General features: G+C 43.5%; 1 protein-coding gene and 2 long non-coding RNA genes across 3 annotated transcripts; 2 read left to right on the plus strand and 1 right to left on the minus strand.

Annotated features, from left to right (window-relative positions):
• The first annotated feature begins 11,113 nt into the window (after positions 1–11,113).
• On the plus strand, positions 11,114–12,675 carry LOC146703079 (uncharacterized). The gene is made up of 4 exons (XR_014921950.1): positions 11,114–11,277; positions 11,546–11,642; positions 11,996–12,106; positions 12,654–12,675. It is a non-coding gene; the product is annotated as an uncharacterized LOC146703079 (long non-coding RNA).
• Positions 12,676–13,426: 751 nt separating this feature from the next.
• Positions 13,427–15,225, plus strand: LOC146703080 (uncharacterized). The gene is made up of 2 exons (XR_014921951.1): positions 13,427–13,570; positions 13,905–15,225. It is a non-coding gene; the product is annotated as an uncharacterized LOC146703080 (long non-coding RNA).
• Positions 15,226–16,375: 1,150 nt separating this feature from the next.
• On the minus strand, positions 16,376–20,809 carry LOC146703081 (uncharacterized). The gene is made up of 8 exons (XM_085466199.1): positions 20,713–20,809; positions 19,880–19,912; positions 19,694–19,783; positions 18,477–18,579; positions 18,345–18,397; positions 18,156–18,234; positions 17,070–17,263; positions 16,376–16,961 (listed from the first exon to the last, which is right to left on the minus strand). The coding sequence occupies exons 1-7, from the start codon at positions 20,761–20,763 to the stop codon at positions 17,256–17,258; spliced, it is 417 nt and encodes a 138-aa protein (XP_085322325.1). The 5' UTR covers positions 20,764–20,809; the 3' UTR covers positions 16,376–16,961; positions 17,070–17,255.
• Between the last annotated feature and the right edge of the window lie 374 nt (positions 20,810–21,183).

A 21,183-nucleotide genomic window follows, 5' to 3' on the forward strand; every position in this document is an offset into this window, starting at 1 on the left:
TGCAGAGACACCAACTGGGTCCAAGTGTCATGGCGTTTGGGCTCCGATTAGTCACCTCAAAGGATGGATCCCATAAACACAGCAATAACCATGAAGGGGTTGGCGGAAATCCAGGAACACCAGACCAGCGAGGCTCTTGGTCAAAAGGGGGACGTGTTCCTGATCTTTTTCTGGAGGATACACAGGATACACAGGACCCGAGGATACACAGATCTTTGTTTGAAATCGGGGCAGAATAATCCCCTGATCTGTGCCACGACTGAAGGGTTGTCTAACCCCTGAGGTTGAAGAAAGAAGAGCAGAGGTTCACCCAACTGGAAGACACTGGTAGCTGCAGCAATAAAATAAAGGCTAAAAGCTCCTCGGACAGAGGTTCTAGTCTGAGTACGTCTGAAGGGTATAAGGTAGCACCAAAATGAAGCTGTGGGAGAACTGAGGAGTGTCATCTGTACCGGCTACTGTTGTAATAATAGTTTTTCTTGCATCTGAACTGCGCAAACACAGAGGTCATCTCACATATGGTTCACCCAACAGGGGGACAAAGGGCCTCAGGGGTAAGAAGAAATGAACCCGATAACACTGGATTACAGGGTGTAGGTGAGCTCTTTATTCTAAAGAGCTCAACAGGGGGAGTGTGGGATTATAATATTATTTTATGCCATGTTATGCCCCTAATTAAAGATTGTGAATTATTATGTAGTTTTAGTTTGCATTATTCTCCTGAATTAGAAGAAGGTGATAACTATTGCATTTGTTAAACTGATTTGCATTACATTAGACTGCTGATTTATTGTGAATGAATGATATTGTTTTATGATGCATTATACTGCTGAGTTATAAGAAATACTGTTCACAGAAAGTCATCGCCTTATTTGTCTGATTAGAAGGGAACAGAATATACTGGAGAGGTTTTCTGCCCCATCTCAGCAGGAGCAGATAAACAGGGAGCCAAGGTCGTAGCTTAGGCGCCGTGCGAGAGAAAGCATGTGAATGTTTAGGCTTTTATGATAAGGTGGGGGCCACTAGAGGCTATAAGAGTTTGATCAATGCTCCACCATTTTGAGATCTTATGCTGGGACGATCTGATTTCCTCGTGTCAGCGTTGTTCCCACATCATCATAATTAATGTTGTTCCAGGTTCAACATTACAAGTGACCAATCACCTTCTTGTGACGTCATTCCATTGCGACTTCGAAATACCCGCCTTCGAGTATTTTGAAATACAAGTGAAAAAGCGAGAAACCGCCGCCTGTCCGCCGAATTTGAAGTCAATATAGGATACTTTCCTTTAATAAACGGTAAGCATTAAACATATGTTCCTCACTTGGCTTGCTGTTTGTTTGCTAGCGATAAGCTACTTGACGACAGCATTAGCTAACCAGTGTTCTCTAGACCAGCGTTCCCCAACTTTTTGGGTGTTTCGTGGCCCGGGGGTTGGGTCAGGCAAAATTGCAGTAGCTTCCCTGATCATTTTACAAACGTAAGTGAAGAGAATCTGGACTAAAAGGCCTAGACTTATGGTTTTGTGCCGAATCTATGAATCAAACTATCACCTGGAAACATAATTAACTGGTCCATAGCTGTGAAACTGGACATGAGTTCTTGATTCTATGGAGATTAACAGTAATCCAGAAATTTACAAATTTGTCCTGGTACATTGCGTAAATGTTGTCCCTGGGACATCATGTAGAAGTTGTCCCTGGGACATCATGTTAAAGTTTAGCTTCTTCTAGCCCCTGTTTATATATATATATATATATATATATATATATATATATATTTATTAGGGGTGCAACGATACACAAAATTCACGGTTCGGTTCGGTTCGATACTTTGGTGTCACGGTTCGATATTTTTTCGATACAAAAAAATGTTCATGCCTTTTTAATTTGTCATTTATTAAAATTATATATATATATTTTTACTCAAAAGTACAGTTTTTAAATTTAACCCTAACCCTTGTGCGCGTTTTTTATTTTGACAGCGAATGCGCACCTGCGGACCACTTATGTGCAGCCCTGGTTATTTAGCTCGTCATATTGCAGCCACAGAAATTATTTTGTCCATGAAACCATAAAGCTGCACTTTCTTTTTGCCTTATAGTCTGATTTGTCATAACTTCTCCGTTTTGTGGTAAGCTTTTCTTTGGCTGTCACTTCTTCACCCTGACCTGTCTTATTTGGCTCAGCAGAACTAAAATATATATCTGTCTGTGAAGGTTCTCAGTCATCCAGGTCATCGTAGTCAAATATAAATCCTGCTGCTTTTACACACGCACTCACATAAGCTCAGCGATTCTCTGCGCGATCAACCTCTCACATGTTTAAGCTTGCTGCGGGAGATTTCACTTGTCATGTTTGCATAGTAAGCTAACGATTAATAAGACTATGTCAGAGGAATTGGTGCGCAAATTATCATCACTCACAGATCAGTGCTGTCGCTCTCTATACACAGTTCGCACGATTGCAAAGTGAAAGCAAAAAAACAAGCGCAAATTCAAACGCGATTTCAATATGTCACATATTGACAGTGGCTCACCGATGCCAATGACATAATTACCCAGCTACATTTCTGAAAGAATGCAAAAGCATTGACATATATTTTTCCTTCCTACAATAGCCCGACGAGCAGGGAAGAGATAGATTTTGGTAGCCCGACTGAAAAAATCGCTAGCCCCAGGACGTCAGGCTAGCGATATTGCAAGCCCTGTATCTGATTGAGGAATCATGCATCTTTGGAAAAGAGAGTTTATTACAGAGAAATGGCTCTTTCCAAAATAAAAGCTATACTATCCGCTTCTTCTGGGCTATATTCTCAGCAGCATAAGGAGAATCATGTGCTAACAGCTGTCTAAATGACTCGGCTAAAGTTAGTAGCATGCTTGTTGTTTTTGTCTTTGCACTAGGATGATGTCGGCGTAAATGTGCAGTCATATTCGTTGTGTTCCCACTAGTGCTTTCAGGTTGATCTCGTTGAATTGACCTTAACGCCACAACACGGCAAATCTCCGTTAACGAGCTACCGCCGATCGCCCCGTGCATGGGGCTAGACGGCCAACACGTTAACGAGCTAACTGCGCTAACACACTAGTTCCCACCAATGTAATTGAGCATTGCATGGCACATCCAACATACTGTTTTACTTTAGTCCATGACTCGCTTACCTTCAGGGTCATACGTCACATGAAAACCAAAATAATTCCAAACACCAGATCTGAATGAGAGTGGGGGAGGTCCATGTTGCAAGGAGAGCTTAACTTCTGTCTCGCTAGCTTGCCCTGCGCTTTTCCTTCTGACTATGCTGTCTGTGTTGAGCGCTCAGTGGATCTGCGCTCGACAGTGCAGCCTAGGCGGAGTAGTCGAACGCAGATTCACTGAGCGCTCAACAAAGACAGCATCGTCAGAAGGAAAGTTGATAAAATAAATTACAAATGTTGTATTGTTCGATACATATGCGTACCGAACCGAAAGCACTGTATCGAACGGTTCAATATCGATACGAATATCGTTGCACCCCTAATATATATATATATATATATATATATATATATATATATATATATATATATATATATATATATATATATATATAGCGATAGGAGAAGGATCGTTGAGTGCGAGAGGAACTGACCTGAAATATAGGATCATGGCCAAGCTTGAAACCTGTATCCCCCGTAGTCGGTGACCAAGATTACGTGAAGTACCCTCAGAAGGTCTGCTAGATGATGTTAATGCAGCACTACGGACGATACCTACAACCACGATTACCGACACTAACAAGCTGATCTACAATACGGCAGCAGTGATCAGTGACATGCTTGGCTACAAGTTGAACAGCCACAAGGGGCAGTACCCTCCATGGAGAAGGAGGCTAGAGGGCAAGATCAAAGTAGCACGGAGGGAGGTTAGCCAACTAACGGAGTTGCAGAAAGGTGCGACAAAGAAGGTGCATAAGAAATACAGCAAGCTGTCCATACCTGAGGCCTTGGAAACTGCCAAGCAAAGACTCATAGCCTTGGCCAGCCGCTTGAGGAGGTACACCAGAGAGATAGAAGGCAGGAGAATAAACCAGCTGTTCTCCACAGAACCAGCAAAGGTGTACTCTCAGTGGCAAGGGAACAATAAGAGAACAGCACCACCAAGGCTGGAGACGGAGCAATACTGGAAGAGCATATGGGAGAAGGACGCAACCCATAACAGCAATGCTCAGTGGCTAGTGGATCTGAAGGCAGACCACAGCGACCTCCCTGAACAGGGTCCAGTAACCATCACAGTGGCAGATATCCAAGAAAGGGTCTCCAGTATGAAGAGTTGGACAGCACCAGGGCCCGACATGGTTCACGCCTACTGGCTAAAGAAGCTGACTGCACTCCACGAGCGTCTGGCAGCACAAATGAACCAGCTGCTAGTTAACGAGAGACACCCGGAATGGCTAACCGAAGGTCGGACGGTCCTGATCCCCAAGGACCCCAAGAAGGGACCGGTCCCCTCCAACTACCGACCAATAACCTGCCTCAGTACTACATGGAAGCTCCTGTCAGGCATCATATCGGCTAAGATGAACAGGCACATGGGTCAATACATGAGCGGGACACAGAAAGGGATTGGCAAGAATACCAGAGGCGCAAAACACCAGCTACTGGTAGACAGAACAGTCAGCCGAGACTGCAAGACCAGACTGACCAACCTGTGCACTGCCTGGATTGATTACAAGAAGGCCTATGACTCAATGCCCCACAGCTGGATACTGGAATGCCTAGAATTGTACAAGATCAATGGGACCCTAAGAGCCTTCATCAGGAACTCAATGGGGATGTGGCGTACAACACTAGAGGCCAACTCCAAGCCCATAGCACAAGTCACCATCAAGTGCGGGATCTACCAAGGAGATGCTCTGTCCCCACTGCTGTTCTGCATAGGCCTGAACCCCCTCAGTGAGATCATTAACAAGACTGGCTACGGATACCGACTACGGAACGAAGCAGTTGTCAGCCACCTCCTGTACATGGATGACATCAAGCTGTATGCCAAGAGTGAACGAGACATTGATTCACTGATCCACACTACCAGGCTATACAGCAATGACATTGGAATGTCATTCGGACTGGAAAAGTGTAGTCGGATGGTAACAAAGAGAGGGAAGGTAGTCAGAACTGAGGGGATTGAACTACCAGAAGGCAACATTGCAGATATAGAGGACAGTTACAAGTACCTGGGGATCCCGCAGGCGAATGGGAACCATGAAGAGGCCGCTAGAAAAGCTGCAACCACCAAGTACCTGCAGAGGGTCAGGCAAGTCCTGAGGAGTCAGCTGAATGGTAAGAACAAGATCCGGGCCATCAACACGTACGCCCTGCCCGTGATCAGGTACCCTGCTGGGATAATAGGCTGGCCAAAGGAGGAGATAGAAGCCACTGACATAAAGACAAGAAAGCTCCTTACCATGCATGGAGGGTTTCACCCCAAGTCCAGCACCCTGAGGCTGTACGCTAAGCGGAAGGAAGGGGGCCGGGGACTGGTGAGTGTCAGCACCACAGTCCAGGATGAGACAACGAACATCCAAGAATACATTGGGAAGATGGCCCCAACTGACCGAGTGCTCAGTGAATACCTCAGGCAGCAGAAACCCAAGAAAGAGGAGGGAGACGAGGAACCATCATGGAAGGACAGGCCCCTGCACGGTATGTACCACCGGCAGATAGAGGAGGTGGCTGATATCCAGAAATCCTACCTGTCACGGAACGCTGTGCGGCAGGCAGGAGTAGGACCCAAAATGCAGGACTCACAGGCACGAGGGAATGAACTCAAAACTCAGCTTTATTTGCTGGCAGAACAAATATACAACTTAAACTAATACTGGGAACTTGGAAAACTCACAGAGAGACACACAGGGAGATCCACACAGCAAGAGGGACGACGTCACACTGAACAGAGGGAGACGCAGACAGAAATACACAGAGGGTTAATGAGGGAAGTGGGAACACACGGGGAACACAGGTGACACTGATAATCATGACGAGACAGGGCGGGGTGAACTGAACACTGACGGGAGAGGTGAAACAGGAAGTACAGGAGGAGAGAGAGCACGAGTAGAACACCAACGTAACAGGCAGGGGAGACATGGAATAAACACGAAAGGGGACGAGGGCTCATAAATACATAAACATACGAGGAAACTAAGAACACTGGGCCAACATGGCCCAGGACCATGACAGTACCCCCCCCTCAAGGGCTGGCTCCAGACAGCCCAAACACAGAAAAACAAAACCAAACAGAAAACAACCCAGGGCGGGCGGCGGGGGCCCAGGACGGAGGGCTCGGAACAGAAAACAAAAGAAGAGCACAGCAAACACCGGAGCCCAAGAAAATAACCCAAACACAGAGCAGTTCAGGGGGCCGACCGTGCGGAAGGCAACGGCGGAGACGCGGAAACAGTTCTGGGGGCCGACCGTGCGGACGGCAACGGCGGAGACGCGGAAACAGTTCTGGGGGCCGACCGTGCGGACGGCAACGGCGGCGTGGAAACAAGTCCGGAGGCCGGCCGTGCGCAAGGCAACGGCGGCGACGCGGAAACAGTTCAGGAGGCCGGCCGTGCGCAAGGCAACGGCGGCGGTGAAGGAGACGACGGAGCAGTTCAGGAGGCCGACCGCGCGGGAGGCGGCGGCGACGATGACAGCGCTGGTCCGGGGGCCGGCCGTGCGGAAGGCGACGGCGGCCACCCAGGCGATGACGGTGCAGTTCAGGGGGCCGACCGCGCGGAAGGCAGCGGCGGCGGCTCTCCAGTGTCAGGCGTACTGGCCGAGGCCCGGTGGGCACAGGACCAGTCGAGACGGGACCAGTCAATGCGGGACCAGGCGAAGCACAGGCTGAGGAGGCTGCAGCAGACGAAGGCTCTGAGGAGGCTGCAGCAGACGAAGGCTCTGAGGAGGACGCAGAGGCTGAGGCCGGGCCAGGCGAGGTTGCAGAGGCTGAGGCCGGGCCAGGCAATGACGAGGCGGTCGCAGATGGCGGCTGGACAGGCTCCTCGGGCCCTCCAGCTGATGCGGCGTGAGGCTGAACGGGCCCCTCGGACCCTCCAGCGGAGACGGGAGGCTGAACGGGCCCCTCGGACCCTCCAGCGGAGACAGGAGGCTGAACGGGCCCCTCGGACCCTCCAGCGGAGACAGGAGGCTGAACGGGCCCCTCGGACCCTCCAGCGGAGACGGGAGGCTGAACGGGCCCCTCGGACCCTCCAGCGGAGACCAAAACAACGCCAACAGGCATGAAGTCCTTCGGCCGACATGAGGACAACTGGCGCTGCACTGAGCACTGACTCTGCCCAGGCAATGCGAACATGGTGCAGTTCTTAGGGGGCTGCTTAAACTTCAGGGGTCCAGAATCAGCTGGTGACTGAGACCTAGCCTCTGGGGAAGCCCTGGAGTGGCAAACTGTGCCAACGGCGGCTAAACCATGGAAAGTACCCTGAGTAGAAATCCAGTTACCTCTCTGCATGGAGTGAATGAGCGAAACTGGCGACACAGGAGACTGAGCGGAGAGTGGCTGCTGGGCAGCTAACTGAGTTACTGGAGACACGGGTGAGAGCGGGAGCTGAGCTGCTGGACACACGGGGACCTGAGCTGCTGGACACACGGGGACCTGAGCTGCTGGACACACGGGGACCTGAGCTGCTAACGGTGGAGAAGTAAATGACTGCACAGGGGACTGAACTGATGTCTGTAGTAACGGTGGTGGTGAGAGTGGAGTAGGTGGTGGGGTTAATGACTTCACAGGGGAATGAACTAGAGGTAGTGACGGTTGTGGTGCTGGTGGTTGAGTGGGTGACTGTGCTAAAGGAGGCTGCACTGGGGACAGCAGGGCTGCAGGAGACTGCACTGGGGACACTGGAGACTGCACTGGGGACACTGGAGACTGCACTGGGGACACTGGAGACTGCACTGGGGAAAGCAGAGCTGCAGGTGACTGCGCTAGAGACCGCAGTGATGGTTGTAGTGGAGGTGTGACGGGCGGAGGAGTGGCTGAAGTGGCTGCGGGTCGGGCGGCTAGTGGCTCAGCTACAGAGCATATTAACGGCAGGGCTATGGGTTGAATGACTGACTGAGTAGCAGCCTGAGTGGCTGGGTGAAGCGACGGTTGTGGTGGAAGAGAAACAGGTGGTAGTGTGGATGATGGAGCTAAGGGCGACTGAGTGGCAGACCGAACTGATGACTGAAGCGATGGTAGAGGTGAAAATGGAGCTTGTGGTGGAGTTAATGGCTGAGCTAGCGGGGACACAGGAGACTGAACTGAGGGTGGCGGCGAGGGAGCTAACTGAACTGAGGGTGGCGGCGAGGGAGCTAACTGAGCTGCGGGTGGCGGCGAGGGAGCTAACTGAGCTGCGGGTGGCGGCGAGGGAGCTAACGGAGCTGCGGGTGGCGGCGAGGGAGCTAACGGAGCTGCGGGTGGCGGCGAGGGAGCTAACGGAGCTGCGAAGGGCTGCGAGGGAGCTAACTGAGCTGGAAGTAGCAGCGAGGGAGCCGACGGAGCTTCTGGTAGCACAGCAGGTGAATTAGAAGGCCGAATGTCCGGCTGTGGGGTGGCGCGTCGGCGGCGTGAATGCCGTTTCTTTTTTGATGATGGCTCTGACGGGCCGAGCGGCTCCACATCCGGCCCTTCAGGCAGGTGGGTAGTAGCAGCTGGGGGATGAAGGTGGAGCTCGTTGCGGATTAAATCCTGTTCGAGTGGGTGGAGCGCACTGAGTAGCCAGGGAAGACCAGAGAACAAGCGCTGTAGTCTGGTTTCCACAGCACGGCGAAATTCCTTCCCCTCATGTTCGAGCCACAGATGCAGGAGTCTTTCCACGGAGTAGATTATGTCCAGACGCAGTTCTTCTGGTGGGTTGAGTGCTGCTGGGTCCATATCTGGTGACGTCGTACTGTCACGGAACGCTGTGCGGCAGGCAGGAGTAGGACCCAAAATGCAGGACTCACAGGCACGAGGGAATGAACTCAAAACTCAGCTTTATTTGCTGGCAGAACAAATATACAACTTAAACTAATACTGGGAACTTGGAAAACTCACAGAGAGACACACAGGGAGATCCACACAGCAAGAGGGACGACGTCACACTGAACAGAGGGAGACGCAGACAGAAATACACAGAGGGTTAATGAGGGAAGTGGGAACACACGGGGAACACAGGTGACACTGATAATCATGACGAGACAGGGCGGGGTGAACTGAACACTGACGGGAGAGGTGAAACAGGAAGTACAGGAGGAGAGAGAGCACGAGTAGAACACCAACGTAACAGGCAGGGGAGACATGGAATAAACACGAAAGGGGACGAGGGCTCATAAATACATAAACATACGAGGAAACTAAGAACACTGGGCCAACATGGCCCAGGACCATGACACTACCAGTGTCTGGACAAAGCTGGACTGAAAGACAGCACAGAGGCACTAATCATGGCAGCACAAGAACAAGCTCTGAGCACAAGATCCATAGAGGCTGGGGTCTATCACACCAGGCAAGACCCCAGGTGCAGGCTGTGTAAAGATGCCCCAGAGACAATCCAGCACATAACAGCAGGTTGCAAGATGCTAGCAGGCAAGGCATACATGGAACGCCATAACCAAGTGGCCGGCATAGTGTACAGGAACATCTGTGCCGAGTATAATCTGGAAGTCCCGAGGTCAAAATGGGAGATGCCCTCAAGGGTGGTGGAGAATGACCGAGCTAAGATCCTGTGGGACTTCCAGATACAGACGGACAAAATGGTGGTGGCTAACCAACCGGACATAGTGGTGGTAGACAAACAGAAGAAGACGGCCGTAGTGATCGATGTAGCGGTTCCGAATGACAGCAATATCAGGAAGAAGGAACACGAGAAGCTGGAGAAATACCAAGGGCTCAGAGAAGAGCTCGAGAGGATGTGGAGGGTGAAGGCAACGGTGGTCCCCGTGGTAATCGGAGCACTAGGTGCGGTGACTCCCAAGCTAGGCGAGTGGCTCCAGCAGATCCCGGGAATAACATCGGAGATCTCTGTCCAGAAGAGCGCAGTCCTGGGAACAGCTAAGATACTGCGCAGGACCCTCAAGCTCCCAGGCCTCTGGTAGAGGACCCGAGCTTGAAGGATAAACCGCCCGCAGGGGCGTGCTGGGTGTTTTTATTTTTATATGTATTTATATATATATATGTATATATATATATATATATATATATATATATATATATATATATATATATATATATATATATATATATATATATATATATATATATTTAATATTATATTTAATATTTACATTGTATTGCAAAAAAACCCAAAACAAGTTAAGATGAATTAATGAATATTGACTAATTAAACCTTCGTTATTTTTCCACCAGAAATGGACGATATAATTAGAAGAAGTGTTCTGAATGACGAAAAAAAAAGAACTGGAAAAGATACACAACTTTGTGTGCATGTGTCACAATGCCAGGAGGACCCATTCAGTGTTGTGTTAGAAAAATTGAACTCATTAACCCTTCATGGACATTATAAATGTTTAAATGTTGCCTCAGGTAAAGACAGGAAAAGAGACTATTACAAATTCAACTGCATCAGAGCTGGGAAAAAAAGTCGAAACAGCTACAGAGCAGTGGGCTGTAAGGCCTATGTTTCATTTAAAGTACTCAAATGTTGGAAAGACCACACAGTCATCGTGCAGCGTACATATGATAAGCATGATGGGCATGATCCTTCGGACCCAAAAGACGCACATTTCAACAATATTTCCAGTGATTTGAGGAGGAAGATTGAGGAACTGCTTTCCCTTGGAACTAAGCCAGCCATCATACTAACCGAATGTCATAAATGGGCCAAAGAACATGGACACAGAGATCTTCACAACAGAGAGCATTTTGTCACACCATGTGACATTGACAGTGTTAAAACCTGCATGATGAGGAAGAAGCACTTTAACTGTGGAGACAGTCAAAGTGTACATACCTTACTTAATGGAAAACATCAAGAACATGTTCTCTTCTATCAACCATACACATCTGACCAAGAACTAATGATTGTTTTGCAGACACCTGTGATGAAATCAAACATGGAGAACTATGCAAAACAGTTAGTATTTGTTGACACCACGCACTGCGTTAACCATTATTCATTTCCCTTATTCACACTTGTTGTAAGAGATGATCATGGGCATGGAGTCCCTGTGGCCTATGCTATTGTCAGCAACGAAAGTCAGAAAACCCTGGAAACTGTTCTTGGAATAGTTTGTGAGCATTTCCCAACTTCCCCGAGGTAAATAATACATTGACAGCTATTAATTTTGAAATAATTCCTTTTCAAAAAAGTTATAACATGCCAGAATCTAATGCTATAGCTGCAGCATGGGCTGCAAAAAACTTTCCTTTCCAGTTGTTGAAGTTATTCCTATAGGCTGTATGCAGTATTTTATATATCTACTTGTGAGTTGAAATGTTTAATTTGGCATTGAAGTGGTGCTTTGAGATAGCAAAAACATTTTCATACTGTTTAATCTCATTTAGTGTTTTCTTTTTTTCTGTAGAGCATTTATGGTTGACAAAGACTTTGCGGAAATAAATGCTTTGCAGAAGGTTTTTCCAGAGTCAGCTATCCTTCTATGCTGGTACCGTGTCTTGCAGGTAACGTTGTCTAAGATGCACCTGAAACACATTTTTACAACAGGGTCCTGTTGTTATGATTTGCCTCATTGTGATATTCACCTACTCAGGTTAATGAATATAAAGGGATAAAATGTTGAGTGACTTTGTCCATTCATTTAAGACCACAGTGCACTCATCTTCTGGTGGCTGCTTCCCAAAGCTCTTTTTGACATTTAAAAATATGTTTGCCTGGTTGATTTCTGTAATGCACAGGTCCTCTTGTCCAGTGAGTGACAAAGTTATTTTTGGACGTCAGCTTTCTTTTATGCTTTTTGTACAGCTGCTCCTCTGTCTCTCTCTCCAGATTAACTTTTTTTCTCTTACATTCACAGGCTGTTAATCGATGGCTTTCAAAATCAGAGTCCGGGGTCCATGGGCTTTCTAACACCCAAAAGAGAAATGAAATCATTTCTTTCTTTTGTAAGCTGAAAGCTTGCACATCTGTAAGTGTAATTTGTCTATTTCACATTTTGATTTCTTGATTACACTAAGAGCATAATAACTTTCAGTTGCTAAAAAAAAGTTACAGAGAGATACAAAATAGATTTTTGAAACAATTTCTAAAACTGGCTTCTTAGCTTGCTTATCAAAACAAGTACTTAAGCTGTGCAGACCATCATTGTGTCACCCACTGTGCAGTAGAACTTGTGAGTGGGATTCTTTCACAGACAGATGCTGAAACCAAATATGCTTATAGGTTTAGTGTTCCTTCTTAGCCATTGTAAGGGAAGAAATAATTGCTTCTTAATACAAAAACACGACATATTATTAACTCATTCACTGCCATTGACATCTATAGCCGTCAATTGCAGTGAATGAGTCAATGGGTTTAACTCATTCACTGCCAATGGCTGGCAGTGAATGAGTTAATAACTTAAAATTCTTAATGTTATTCAATAAAAGGAAAAGGGCTTCAATACATAATATTAAAGATTTCAATAGGTCTGTTAAATGGATTGAAATATATTCTGTTGCATCCAATTCTCTTAGGAGGACGACTTTAAAGCCACATTGTCACAGTCTGGCGAGAGCAGACTGTATGTATTGTGAAGAGTGGACCCAAAATGCAGACACCAAGGAACTTGGATCAAAACTTGAGTAACAAAAAGCGAGCCGTTTAATGAGGCTGGCAGAAAAGGTACAAATAACGGGCAAGGCAAACAGAAATAAAACTAACATTAACCTAAACTGGGAGAACTAAACAAACAACATGGAAAAACCTGGACATGAAACCTAGAAACATGGCATGGAGAACATGGCGTGAACAACAGACGACCTGACCATCACACACTGAAAACAGAGGACTTAAATACACAGGAGGTGATTAGGGGAAGTGGAGACACATGAGGAAACAGCTGGCACACATGAACATAATGACGTCACAGTGGGAGAGTAAAACTGAACATGATGAACACAGAACACCAGACCTCTTCACAATAAAACAGGAAACATAATGAGACATAGACATGACAACCTGAACTTGACAACGTAAGACACAGACATGAAACGCATAAAGAGCAGGGGAGATTTAACATGGTTGGAAACACGAGGGGAAAATAATAACTAGAAACACTTAGGCATAATAATACAAACTTGATAACAAATGACACGCAGCCTGAAACACGAAGGTTGAGGGGAAACTTAAATACAGGGGAAGAAAACACAAGGAGTCTAATAACCAAATGAACTTAGATAACCTAATGAACAAAATAAACTCAAACTTAAAACGCTGGGTCAAAAGACCCAGGATCATGACACACATCAGCAGAGTTCTGCCAGACATTTAAGCAATACCCTTTGGTGTGCCAGTATTTTCAGAAGCACTGGGAAGGCATTGGCCACATGTGGTGTGACTACGGCCGTCGCTTCAGTCACGCTCGTTCTGAAACAAACAATGTGATTGAAAGGTATGATTTATTATTTTGAACTCATTCGATTGTATTGCTGAAAAAAAAGATATTATGCTTTAATCCAAGAGGCTAAACTGAGTAGGTTCTTCATGTCATTGCCAGAACAGGTTTTAGGAAAATCCTTTAAATTCTAGCAGCGTTTTTTATGTTATCACAACAAAAAACAGAGTAGGTGGATTTGCCTAAATCAGCTAAACCGGCACAGAGCATTCCTTTATAAAAGACGTGTGCAATAGGTATTCCAATTTTTTTAAAAATAATTTCAGTCTTGATTAAAACTTTAAATTCCTTCAATTACAGTTACTAATCATTTCAAATAACTGTTTTTCAGATTTTTCCACCGCCTGAAATACCAGTTTTTATCTGGCTACAAGAATAGGCGTCTGGATGATCTGATTGAAGTGCTCCTAGGGAAGGCCGACGACTACTTCTCAGTCATAAAAACCCTGCAAGATGTGGGCCGCATGAAAAACAGGTTTGCTGACACCTTGTCTCAAGTTTCAGACTCTGCTTCAAGACTGATGGAAAATGGTTGGGCTCTTAAAATTACAGTCAAGAACAGCCATGGAGTTAATGCATATCAAGTCCCATCTGAGTCAAGAGAAGACATAGTGTATGATGTCTGCCCTGTTGAGTCCTACTGCAACTGTACATATGGCTTACGAGGACTTCTTTGCAAGCATCTAGTGTTAGTTGCAAAATTAGCAGAGGTTGACAATGACATCTATCCAAACATGGAAACAGACATTTCTAACTTGGCAAAAATTGCAGTGAAAGAAAGGCATTACTTTGTACACTGAGGACTTGAAAGTGATAAAAATGCCAAGTTTGTTTGGAAATCTGTGTTTTTTTGCATCGGCTGAAACACTTCAGTGCACTTGTTGTACGTTCTCTCACTATAACACATGTGCTTGCCTGAAGGTGGCTTGTAGCCATTTTAAACAAATGAAAAACTCTCTGAAAAGTCCTCTATCAACTTTGAATGACACTCCTGTAGTTGAAAGCACAGACAAAAAATGCACAGAAGATGCGGTTGGAAAACTAAATGCTGTTTTAGACACAGTTAAACAGTGGGCATTCATTCCAGAGGGTATTACTGCAATGCTAGATGAACTGCATACAAATGTCTTAAAAACAAAACAAGAAGTAGGCAAAAGTATATGCCAGTACGAAATAAAGACGACAGATAATGCACGCAAAATTAGGCCATTGTATTCTAGCAAGAAACGTTCGGCCAGCATCGACATTCCAACAGTCTGAAAATGAATGTGAACAGTCGATAACCACTGAAAGAGAGACATCCTCTGGAGAAAATGAAAACCTTTTGGAATACAAAACAAAAAAGAGAAGAGTTAAAGCTAAGTATATGCACAAGTAGACTTTTGTGTGACATTTCAAAGGGACTGCATCCATTACTTCTGTTTATTGAAACCTAAAGCTGAATAGCTGTCTTAACTTTCTGCCAAGGAACAGATGAAAAGAAATTGTTTGCTCTCTCAAGCAGTTGTTATTTATGTGTGTTATTCATTACTTTGGCTTGGTTGCTGTTTTTGATACAAATTCATCTGTGCCCATTGTAATATTTTCATATGTTGCTATTTTTATATTGCTATGCATTATAAATAAAGGATTACTTATTATTATTAAAGGTCTGCATTTGTAATTGTTGGTATTATTTATAAAATATGCGCTCTTAAGTTTTTTGCTCCATAAAACGATACCTGTCACTTTTTGGACATAGAGTATCAGCTGTTGAGAATCCTGGCTCATACAAAATAGAAGTAAAAGGTTTCAACATCCAGCCTTTTTATGATTAAATACAAAGTGTAATAACAGAGTTATTGGGGTGTGATTTTGTTAATAGTTAGTCTTAAGTATAAGTTTATTGGTAATGATGAGTAAGAAAATATAGCCAGAATAATGGAATGAGACTAACACCTGACCTCACACTGAGATTTGGTATGAAGTGGCATGTTTGTGCTAATGCTGACATTGGGGCTCAGAGTTCCTGTGTGTATATATTTGTGAACGTTAACTTGGCTAATGTCCAAGGGTTTGACTGCTTTCCTGTTGGATTGTATCACAAAGAACAGGGATAAGAGCACCAGTGGCCGTGCACACCCTCATCTCTCTCCTTCACCCGATCATTAGTGTTGGAAACCGGCATTAGCTCAGAGTAGATTAGACTTTAGTATAGTGCAAGTGATTTGATTTTATGATTATTTGATTCAGTTTTTTCTGTGTTCAAGTTCAATTACTTTAATAAAATATGTTGAATTCAAACAAATAAATAAACAAATAAACTGTGGACATTACCCTTTTAAACCTTTCTGAAACAAGACAGGTAAAAACCAGTGTATAAAAGTTTACATAGGTATAAATAGCTCTAACACTTTACTCCAGCCTGGCGTCCACACATGTGGACATCACATTTTGGGTTATTTAGACCAAAATACTAAATCTTGATCAACAAGTGCCTGATATACAGTTACGAGGACATTATACTGCAACTGTTCTATCGAAATTTCAAATGAATGTCCTCATATGTGGCTCTCATTTTTCTCAGAAACAAAAATTAGGTAAAAAAAAAACCAAAAAAACAACAACCTGGTAATTCTTTCTTTTTACATTCATCGGGTTCCAATCGGCCCAAATATCAAAGAGAAATTAAAAATGCATGCCATGGAAGATTTCGGGTCTTAGGGGGTTAAAATGACCAGACCCCTCCGGCCTGTTTTCCAGGCCACTAAATTAAACCCAGTCAATTACCAATTGCACAGAATAAAAACCTACGAGGTCCACTAATAGTCCAAAAGTCCAAATCTTTAATAGAAAAGACAGGCAGAACTCAAACAAACAATAATCCAAACAAGGAGCATATATACACACTAGAAAGTAAATAATTACAAGTTATTAAATCAGACTAATTAAATACAGTAAAACTAATAAGGGAAGACGAGCACACGGGAAATAAAAATAACAGTGTAAACATACCAAAACTCAAAATAAAACAGGAAAGCTACTACAAACCGAGTGTGACACAATTACATTCATATTGAAACATATGTGATAATTTTCTTTCTTTGTAGCATTTTTAAGATATGTGTTAGAACAGTCATTATGCTGTTTGGATTAGGAACCAATCATTTTTGCCAAATAGTTAACACAAACTTAGAACAACAATGAACAATTTTCAAGATTCTGATTTACAGAACAAACAAAAGTCACAAAAGGTTTCATTATTTAAGAGACAAGATCAAGTTTTTCACACAGGAATGAAATGACAGAATCCAGTGCAGCGGGGCCAAAGGTGTGTGTCAGCAAACTGAAGGTTGAGGAATCAGTCAGCGCATGTTTAAGATTGTGTTGGATTTTGAGAAGAGTCTGTCTGTTATTAGAAAGTAAGATTAACAATGTTACACCAATAACCCAAATACGGGGAAATGACAAATAATACCAAAAAAGATACAACTTTCATATTGTTTTACTAACTTACTTTGTCATATCAGCACTTGAATGGTCGATGCCTTTACAGACCATGTCTGTTGTGACATCGCAGGCCAATCTTCCGGCAAACCCGAGGGCTAGCTCCCCAGCCTCCTCTTCACTCAGAACACTAAACACTGTTACTTTAGTTTTGGCCTTCTTAGGCCTGTCAAGAATCATTGCGGGCAGTTTGGCTTTACGGCCCTAAAAAAGAAAAAGTGCAAACACCAAAAGAGCAGAGAGAGACACACACACGCGCACAAAGTTAAATGCTTTTGTTTACATGGTGTAATTGTGTATGTGTTGCAGCAAATGCACAATTTCCAGCCACATTGTCACTTCATTGATACGAGTAACCCGGATTTATTTCAGGTGACATCAAAATCACGAAATGTATACCTACCCCAATCAAACCTCTGAAAACATGAACTGACATGTTCTCTGCGTTGATTCTGCGCTTGATCTCGTCTTCTGTTATTGTGTAGGTTTTCTTTTTTGAGCTTGGTACAGATAAGCGACCATGCACTCTGTAAACTGTACTAGTTCCTTCTGAATCAGTTTGGAATTCTGTATCTGCATCGATCCTACAACATCAGCAGCAGCAGCATTATCTGTACTCAGACTTGTGCCGTATACTTCTGCTTCTTTTGCGTTGTCTTCAGTCTGTGTACCTTCATCTCTGACTGTCAGTCTTCCTATCTCACTGTTACTTGTCGATTTGCTGCAGATGTTCTCTCCCTTAGGAACTTTTCCTTTGTCATTCGCTGCCTGATGCTTTCCCTGATGACATTCTTCACTGGCTACTTCTATTGCTCCTCCTGTATAGCCACCCACTATGCTGCACAACTCCTTTCCCTCTGCTGTGCTGCACTGTGCTGTTACATAAAGAAGAATGATATAAACAGCACTATATCAATTTAATTGTGAAGAGAAATCCCCACAATACGACACAGTTATGTCTAAAATAGTTTTGTGTAAAAACTGGATCTTGAAACGTCCACTTTAATTACACAGTCCTGGTGTGCAAAGGCAAAATTACAAAAAAAAATTTCACTTTAAACATTTTTGGACATTGTTTAGTTATATTGTGACTTACTCTCACAGAAGATACAGATGCCACAAACAGACTTTGAACAATGCATGTGCTTGTAGGCACCACATTTCTGGCACTGCACCTGTGAATTAAAAAAAAAGAAAAAAGAAGAAGAAATAAACAAACAAAAAACAAATGAACAAAGTCCATTATATAAACAATCTATATGGCTAAGGACATGTCATAGTGTACCCGGTCTTTGGCTGCAATCACACACCAGCACTGACTGCACTTCCTAGTTCGATCTGCAAAATATAATTTGTTTAAGTACAAGTTACATTTTCCAATGTTAGAGAAAAAGAAGGCAGCTAATTTTATCTTTACCTATTGAGGAAAATAAGTAGTGGCAAAGTCGGGACCTGAGCTTTGTGATTTCAGTGTTGTACTCCTCCACTTGTGTTTTACCGTCAATGAGAGATTGGGCAAACTAATAATTGACGAAGAAGAAAAAAAAAAAAAGAACAAAAAGAATTAGATTAACAAAGAAATGTTTGTTTTTTTTTAACCCCCCCGAGAAAAAAAAACAGAGCAACCAAAGCAAAGCATTACTGCTGAAATGGTTCAATCTACAAAAAAAATTGAGATTTTACCATCCTGCCTCTAAGGCTTTAAAAACTGAATAGGCAAAAATGTAAACATTACTTATATAGGTTAAAGCTATAGTTTTCAGTACCATTATGACATGCACTCCACATGAGTTCCCATCCTGTTGATGTGGGTGGCTCACATGTGACAAGGTCCACTCTCCAGTGCAGCCTCTTGCTGAAGCAAATGAGCTGAGAGATCGCAGTTATTACAAATAAAAAGCATATAGAGAAATCAATAACCACGTTCGGTAATGATTTCAATTAAATTAAATATGTTATGTTAAATATGTTAATTAATTACCTCCAGTTTTTCGACACCGCACTTTTTCTGACCTCCGACTCGCCAAATGAATTCATTTAGACTATGGTCCTCTTGGGTATGTCACAAAACTGTTTTGTAAAAAGATGGATATGGTAGGCTTGGGCCTTGAGCTTTCCTAATGAGGGACACTGAAAAGTATCATGCACTAGAGAGAGTGCAAAATCTGTGCAACTTACAAACAAGGTCCAGTGGCTGCCGTTTTCCAGACAGGCTCCAATCAATTTCTCAGATAAAGAATGTGACAAGTATGTTTTTCTGTCAAGAATGACACTGCAAAACTGCGAAAGCTTGTCAGGTGAGACTTGTAATTAATTCTGCAGATATACAAACATATAGAAAGTGTCATTTTTTGTTTACATTAATTAATTTCTATAGTGTGTACAAAACAAATCAAGACCACAGACTCAACACGCACCACTCAATTTTTGGTGTTCTTTATCAGTTGGCCAAGACAGAAATGTTTTAATCTGTGTGCATTGCTTTTGAGCAAGTCTTTACACAGAAAAGGTTTCAGAAAGGTATTTTTCAGGTTCTTCTGACAAGGCTTCAATTTTGGAAAATGCTGTTTGTTTATAGTGGCAACTTATAAACCCTTTGTGATAAGAACATAGTTACCACAGTCCAAGTCATACCTTCAAAAAGTATGCACTTTGTGCTCTTGTGGACCCATCCAAAATTTTTCCAGTGATTTGGCTTGGTATTGGATAAATGTGAGGGAAATTCTATAAAAATAACATAAATACACCTATGTTTTCAAATACATTACAAAAAACGTAAACATACTATGTCATTATGATCAAACAAGCTTTACAACATACCTCACACTGCAAATAGATTAGGCCATCTATTACCTTATAAAACAAATAAATAAATACATATAAAGAAAAACAGAACTAAGGAATACGATTCATTAAGTAAATTGTACAATAAAGTGTCTGTGAAGGTTCTCAGTCATCCAGGTCATCGTAGTCAAAGGAGCTTGCAAAGAAAAGCGTCTGGACTTCTTTAAGTTGCTTGAAGACATTTCACCTCTCATCCGAGAAGCTTCTTCAGTTCTAAGGTCAAATGGTGGAGAGTCCCAGATATAAACCTAGTGGGAGTATCCCCCCACAGAGGGACAAAAGGACCCCCTGATGATCCTCTAATCGCCTGAGCCAAGGTGTGAAACTGGGCGTGGGTCCCAATAAAGTGTATTTAAAGCAGAATTTAACATTAGTTTTATGACAACATAAAAGGATTTTTATGTCAAGAAGTACCTCATCTGAAATGTTTGTCTGGTCAAACAGGGATTTCAAACTTGAAATACCAATAGAGTTTGGTCCAGCTACTCCCACAAGGTAATCTGTGAGAAAGCATATGCTGTAGTCAACAGATATCATTTTCTTTTTGCATGCTGCAACCATCATCCATTTCAGTCTTCTAGGAGCTTTGTCTGGTTGTAGTTCTTTTTTCTCCTTCTCTCCCTTCATCTATTAATTAAATTGTTTTCTGACCTTCCTAACTGTTTCCGACCTGTCTTCCCAATGTGATGTTTAAGCAATATATGTATGGTCAGAAGGGGGTGAAATTTTCATTGCAGTTGTACGTGTAACATTGCATGTGATAATAAAAGGCTTGATTGGTTGATTATTCAACATGAGCTGACATTTACCTGACATTGTGAAGGAGTCACAGTTTCTGTAAGGGTGTAAGAACATAACATGTGGATTTGTTACACTTCTTTTTCACAAGTTAATAACAATCAATAATTTTCATTCCATTATTAACAAGCTATCACACGATGTTCCTGGGACAACATTTACACGATGTTCCTGGGACAACATTTACACGATGTTCCTGGGACAACATTTACACTTTGTCCCTGGGCAACTTCTACATGATGTCCCAGGGACAACATTTACGCGATGTCCCAGGGATAAGATAAGATAAGATAGAACTTTATTAATCCCTCGGGTGGGTTCCTCTGGGAAATTCGGTTTCCAAAAGCACAGCACCGGCAGAAGTTACAGTTACAGAATGAGATATATATATATATATATATAGATGGATATGGTAGGCTTGGGCCTTGAGCTTTCCTAATGAGGGACACTGAAAAGTATCATGCACTAGAGAGAGTGCAAAA

The sequence above is a fragment of the Copadichromis virginalis genome, linkage group LG8, assembly GCF_057382275.1.
Source record: "Copadichromis virginalis isolate Kocher_CV1m ecotype Utaka linkage group LG8, C_Virginalis_male_GT1.1, whole genome shotgun sequence".
In the NCBI taxonomy this organism is placed as follows: domain Eukaryota; kingdom Metazoa; phylum Chordata; class Actinopteri; order Cichliformes; family Cichlidae; genus Copadichromis; species Copadichromis virginalis.

Coding starts and splice junctions, on each gene's coding strand:
- LOC146703081 (XM_085466199.1), bottom strand. CDS start 20,763: ATGTTATGTTCTTACACCCTTACAGAAACTGTGACTCCTTCACAATGT. Junction 19,913..20,712: donor TGACTCCTTCACAATGTCAG/GTAAATGTCAGC, acceptor TTGTTTTATAAG/GTAATAGATGGCCTAATCTA. Junction 18,235..18,344: donor TGATTGCAGCCAAAGACCGG/GTACACTATGAC, acceptor TTTAATTCACAG/GTGCAGTGCCAGAAATGTGG.